We start from the raw sequence: 6,635 nt of genomic DNA on the forward strand, positions 1-6,635 counted from the left end.
TGGGAGGGTTTTGGTGTATTTTTCTAGAAATTATGCCGTAAGATTTCTAATGACAGTGGGGTTTATCACAGCTGAGATGATGGGCTTTCATATGAGGTTAAGTTTGTATGCCAGTAACGTCAGAAAGGTGAGTTATTGGCACTGTCTTTCTGTGCCTTTTTGAATACATTTCAATGGGCCAGGGATATGCTGGTGGATCCCCTGAATGATCACAAAGCAGTAACGAAAGTGTGAAATACTGATAGACTTGATAGTCGTAACGAGATTGTTTTTGTTGTCCTATAGGTGCTATGAAGCCACTGATTACTACTGCCAGTCGTTCGAAGTAGGCTATAACGCCATATGTTACACCAATGAAAACAACAGGGCAACCACGTCAGTCAACATGTACGAGTCCAATAACTTTGTATACTACGAACGAAAGGAAGGTGCGTCTACTCTTCAAGCAAGACTGCTTGTCTTCTTGCTTTTCTTTGTTTTTTTACGCGTTTCCAACGTTAATCGTGTTTTAATTTTAATCAGTGTTTCTCAGTTCAAGTGTTTTGCTGGCGGTGGAATGAGTAAACCGCGCATGATCAAAACAAACCTTTTCACACCTCGCTGGATTAGTAACTTAGATTAATCTTTTAGAATCCAGTACTCATTATCTAAAAAATAATATTTTAAAGGTTAATTGACAAAGAATTCGATGTCGTTGGCAATGTCACCACTCTACTCCAAAATCCGAAAATGATTTTCAGAAATGATGAAGCAATCATTTAGGTAATAGAGCCAATAATCATTATGAGGTTTTGTTAACACCTTTGCCAAGAAGGTTATGTTTTCAGTTGCATCATGGTGTAGTAGGTCTGTGTGTGGGTCCGCCGAGTATAACTTAAGAAGTTAGAAATTGATCTTGATGATGGTAGGTGCGTAGTAGTTGTGTAAAGGGAAGCCATGTTCGAAAATGGTTTACATGGCGTTTTTCTACAATACTACAGCGGACTTTTGATTTTTGTTCGTTTGCTTTTTTCTACTATTGTATGTACTCTCCATTGAATATATTTTTCTTTGGCATTAGTAATAACCTTACACTTTGTACTTGTAGCATTATATGTTTAGGGGTGCCGTTGACATGACTATGTCTGTAACAATCTGCAAATCTAAACTCATGTGTTATAACGCTCCTATCTAATTGATATCTTGTCCGTGCAGTCGACGAATGTGCAGAAGGAACCGCCAACTGCAGCCCTCAAGCCACTTGCTCCAATGTGACACCAGGAAGTTTTACTTGCAGTTGTAACGCTGGGTACACTGGAAACGGTGTCACCTGTACGGGTAAGGCCATGTTCTATTGTGATTGTGACAACAACAGGCTGAGGTGGGTGTGGTAGAACTTGCACGGACAGTCGGACCATCCTCCTACGCACGGTCCCCAACGACGCTAGCTAACTACGCCTGTGTGGGGACCTTGCTATCTGAAGGGCCACCCCGGTTACTGCCAACCTGCTTATGAATATTAATGAGCTTACACTTATATGGGAACCAGCCAATCAGCGCCCATCAGGCCTGTGCGAGATCCCTTTGAAAACTGAAAGGCCAAGTAAAGGCCTATTCTCTGATTGGCTGACAGCTGGTTTGTGGCGAAGCTCACAGTCAGCGGGGGTGGCCCTTCAGATAGCAGGGTCCCCACCAGGGTTGTAGCCAGCACCTGTCCTTCAGTCCTTTGAAGGAATTTTGCAGCTGGGGACTGAAAAAAGTTTTCCCCATTCCGTCCTCTGTGACAGACAAAAATTGATATGTAAAGATATAAAAAAACTGAAACCCATGTATTCTTCTTCACCAAAACAGATGCCATTGAACAGCTTAGTCTACGAGCAAAATTTGCACCTCAAAATGCAGGAAATAGTGTTTCAAAGGGTCCTGATTTAAAAAATTTCTGGGACCCAGACCCCCTAGAAATGTCGCGCAACGTCACGCCATGCCCTCGGTGCTCGATAGGATTCCCATTCAAAATCAAGGGGACTGAAAATGATTTCAGGCTGGCTACAACCCTGTGCACATATAAACCAATATACACCTTCCACATTTCCTGAATGATACTAATATCTAAATACTGTTTTGTGTTGCTATTCAGACATTGATGCCTGCCTGGCCAATCCGTGTGACGCCCAGGCCACCTGTACGGATAACCCTGCCCCTGCCCTAGATGCAACTTGCACCTGCAACACTGGATATACAGGAGATGGTCTTGTTAGTGGAACTGGATGTGCAGGTATTTTGTTTGGTAATGATATGCACATGAAAACCAATATGCACCTTCCACATTTTCTGAATAATACTAATATCTAAATACTGTTTGGTGTTGCTATTCAGACATTGATGCCTGAAAAACATGAAGTCAGAGATGATATCATGGCCCCCTAGCAACTTTCCAAGGTACTGCAACAGTACTTCTTGACTTGATATGATAATTGTGTTATGGATATTCGATTGTCATAATTTTTCTCTTGGACCTGTAAAGGAGGGAGGCCTCCGACCCCATGTCTTATTAAAATGTCTCCAATAAGAAATCCATGCCCCTCACTCGTGCTTATGAAAGTGCCACTTGTGGCTTAAGTCAAACTAAATTAAGAGCTTCATTCGGGTTGTTTTTTTCCAGCTTGCTCCACCCTCTACTCTGGACTGAATCCTTCCCACAACTTCGGCGTGTATCAGAACCAGTGCTTCTGGTCCGGCTCCTTCCGCACTCCACGGCTGAACTACATGGCGGCCAAACAAGCCTGCCAGGCAAGTTCCTGCATTCATTCAGTTGTTTTCCAAATCTGAATATCTTATATTTTGTTGATTTCTGGTATGAGGTCCCCTTTTATCCATTTGTATCATGTTTAGCCATCAGCGTGCCTTTATGTAAGATCAAATCAGACTGGGGAAGACCTCATTGTAGTCTAGATTGGTCTTGGTCTTACCCCGAGCACGTACTTATACTTCTGATTATACGTGATTTCATCTTGTACAAAATAAGATTACACAATTATGCACAAAATACAGGATGAAGGCGGCACTCTGGCCATGATCAAGGACGAAGCAACCCAGACGTTCCTGCGTACCCATCTGAGGGGCACTAGCGGCCATAGACAGAGGTAAGCGTTCAGAAACACATACTATGTTGGCATTGAGATAAGTACTTCGTACTGAGGACATTAAACGCAAAAGCACCCTTACACAACCGCGACCGCGAGCAAGCAAACATACACACACCACACAGACACAGGCACGCACACGTCATACACACATACACCCCAAATACACAGAGACACACACACAATAACAACCCCCATACACACAGACACAGAAACGCACACACACACACACACACCACACACACAGGCACGCACATTCCACACACATACACACCACACTAGCAACCCCCATACACACAGACACAGACACAAAGAGAGAGAAACACGCACACACAAACGCGCACACACACACACACACACACACAGGCACACACACACACACACACACAATAACAACCCTCATACACACAGACACAGAAACGCACACATACACACATACACACACCACACAGGCACGCACACACACACACACACACAAACAAACAAAAAAACACTTTAACGAACGTTTTTGTAAAGGTCATAGATATTTGGCTTTAAATGGTCACATCTTTTTCTCTGTGAGACTTATGACGGAAGGACGGACGTCTTGTAGGTTCAGTTCATTCGCATATTCATACACTCTGCATCCCCAGTCTTTCTTCATGTAATTCATTCAGTAATTATTGAACACTTATTCATTGCCATTTACTTGATTTAGGAGCTATTGGATCGGCCTGGACGACCGTGACGCGGAGGGGACTTTCCTCTGGAACGACGGGACCCCGCTGGGCGAGTACGACGAGTTCCGTTCCGACGCCCCGAACCGGGCACGCGACTGCGTCACCCTGTGGAGGACTCGGAGGGTGGCTCGCTGGGACATCAGGGACTGCAGCGTTCTCAAGCCGTACATCTGCCAGCTGGGTGAGTGGGACTTTGATATAATGGTATCCCTACCCGTATCTCTGGGGGAGTTGGGCTTATACAGCGCTGTTCCTACCCGTATATCTGGGGGAGTAAGACTCAACCAGGGCATCCTTACCCGTATCTCTGGGTGTATTGGGCTTATAACTGGGTAAGAACACTTTACAATGTGTGCGTATATCTGGCCTGGGTGAATATGGCTTACACGTGTATACAGGGAGTTCTAGCGTACGGTTTGGTGATTAGTGTTTGTAAGGGAATTAACATGTACTCGTACAATATGTAGAAAACAGAAAACATGCTATACTGAATCATGATTCAATTGAGTTTTAATAAGTGCGATCATCTTCGGTGGGAGGTCAGGGTCAGTGTGGACACGTTTTGTGTACTACTTCCATAGATTTATTTTCGTTCAATGTTTCGTTTTCTTACGAGTATCTCCCTTTCTTACAGGCGGCAACGGCAGCAAGTAGGACGGTGACGAGCTGTGACATCACTTCACAACAAAACGGATCTAAAGATGTTCTGACGTCACAACGACGTCCTGATGACGTCAGAGCATCTTTCCCTCTGTTTTGGATGCTACTGGTGTAACAGGATAGGCGCAGCTACTTTTCGTCTCGAAAACGGTCGTTGCTTTCAAGAACGGTCGTCGCCATATCGTTGACCACTCTTGATCTAACCCGACGGTTTCATAGTGTTTGTGGGGTAACATTTCAATTACAAACATTCGACAGTATCGTGATAAATGGTAAAAAAAAATAATCGAAAAAAAAAACAAGAAAGTTCGTCAACACAGGTTCAAACAAGAGTCCAAAAGGCTAATCCCTAGCCGTCGGGCGTGGCGTAACTGGTAGTGCGTTCGGCTCGGAATCTAGAGGTCCTGAGTTCGATCCCCGCCGTGCCACCGACGTTTTGCCCTTGGGATTGGCACTTTACACAACCGTCCTCACTTCACCCAGGTGTAAAAATGGGTACCTGACTTCGACCGGGGAGGTAAAAGACTAACTTTACCTTCTGTCTGTACCGAGTATGTGGCACTGTTACTAATGAGTTACAAAGACTTGAGTGCAGTGCCACACACATGTGTCCAAAAAGCAAATAAAAAAAGTAAGTCAAGAAACATTGCGGTAAGGATAGAGCTTGCAAACGGAGCTACATAAGACATGATCAGGCGACGACATTTTTGCATGGCGATTACCATTTACGAGACGAAAATTAGCAGACAAAATGCACGGACAATGGACAATGATAACACGGATCATACACATTCGGTCACACGGATTCTGCTTCTTGGTTTATAGGCTATATCTTGCCGTCTTCCATGTGATAAAACTTCCGCAGAAGAATGGTCGAGCACCATGAAAGCCAATTGGTGTGACCAACGCCAACAGTGTCACAGGACCAAAAGAATGAAAACTTGCATTGTGATTAATTTTTTTTTCAGATTCTTTTTGTTCTGTCACACACACACACACACACACACACACACACACACACACAAACACACACACACACACACACACAATCATATATATACGAGGGGTGATCAATAAGTTCTCGGCCCAGAAATAATAAGAGCAACTCTTGAGGCACAACGTCATAGTATGAAGCCTTTTATCAATATCCTCCAAATTTCAAATCATTGCAGTATTCGTTGATTGCAAATCAGAAGGTAAGTGGTGAGAAAAACAAGACTTAGTGTGAATTGTGATCAGACATGTGTGGGTCGAGTTCCCCATGTCGTAAATTCTTTGTCTTTAACAAAAGACATTGTAAAAATGTTTGATAATGATTCTCCTCCTATTTCAAGCAGAAAGAAGTGGGTGTCTGACTTCCAGCAGCGCAAGTTGACCCGCACACCTCAGGTCGCGGCTCAATTGTCCACGTTTTTGTCCTTCTCCCTTACCTAACATTACTGGGTGTCGCCTGCAAAGCAATGATCACAATAATTTGAATTTTGGTACACATTCATATATGACTTCATACTTGACATCTATGCTTCGAAATCTGAGTTGCCCTTATTATTTTTGGGTGAGGCTGAGGACTTATTGATCGCCCCTCGTGTGTGTATGTGATACATAGAATGATTGTACTATATGCACATGTATATGGAGATCTACATATGGCACATTCATTTTGCTTTTTGTTGTGAAATTGGTCTTGTAACATAGTTATAGTTACTGATACTCATATCATATTCAGAATTCTGCTCATATAATAGATACAAGTGAGTTAGACCACCGCGGGCAAAATCAACCACCACATGCAGGCCCTCGTTTCTTCCCTCACACCATCAAAAAGTGGAGAGAACTTGACCCAGGCGGGGTCTACATATTATAGGGAAAAACTGAACCGGCCAGTCACTGTATTACAAGCACACTAAATCCACCAGTCTTGTAATTTGTTACCTATGTTCTTTATATTTTATCATCAGTGATGTTCCTTAGTTTCTTTATATCGATGACTTCTGTAACTTACACAAACTGCTAACGGTAGGACAGTTTAAGATGAATGGATTTGATTTAGTTGGAACAATATACTTATATTATGGTGTACTATCGATTTGCGTGCTAAAATTAGAATTGCATGCTTCATTCCAAGTTACCGAGA

The 6,635-nt window shown here is 43.2% G+C and overlaps 1 protein-coding gene across 1 annotated transcript in view; it reads left to right on the forward strand.

Annotated features, from left to right (window-relative positions):
- LOC118412616 (neurocan core protein-like) overlaps positions 1–4,954 on the forward strand; it is a 24,084-nt gene extending 19,130 nt beyond the window's left edge. Inside the window, exons 4-10 of the mRNA XM_035815576.1 lie at positions 286–428; positions 1,195–1,317; positions 2,117–2,254; positions 2,642–2,769; positions 3,031–3,122; positions 3,820–4,022; positions 4,476–4,954. Of these exons, the coding sequence (XP_035671469.1) occupies positions 286–428; positions 1,195–1,317; positions 2,117–2,254; positions 2,642–2,769; positions 3,031–3,122; positions 3,820–4,022; positions 4,476–4,495 (847 nt within the window). The 3' untranslated portion in view covers positions 4,496–4,954. The remainder of the gene's footprint in view (positions 1–285; positions 429–1,194; positions 1,318–2,116; positions 2,255–2,641; positions 2,770–3,030; positions 3,123–3,819; positions 4,023–4,475) is intronic.
- Positions 4,955–6,635: the final 1,681 nt, after the last annotated feature.

Source organism: Branchiostoma floridae, chromosome 3 (genome assembly GCF_000003815.2).
Source record: "Branchiostoma floridae strain S238N-H82 chromosome 3, Bfl_VNyyK, whole genome shotgun sequence".
Lineage (NCBI taxonomy): Eukaryota > Metazoa > Chordata > Leptocardii > Amphioxiformes > Branchiostomatidae > Branchiostoma > Branchiostoma floridae.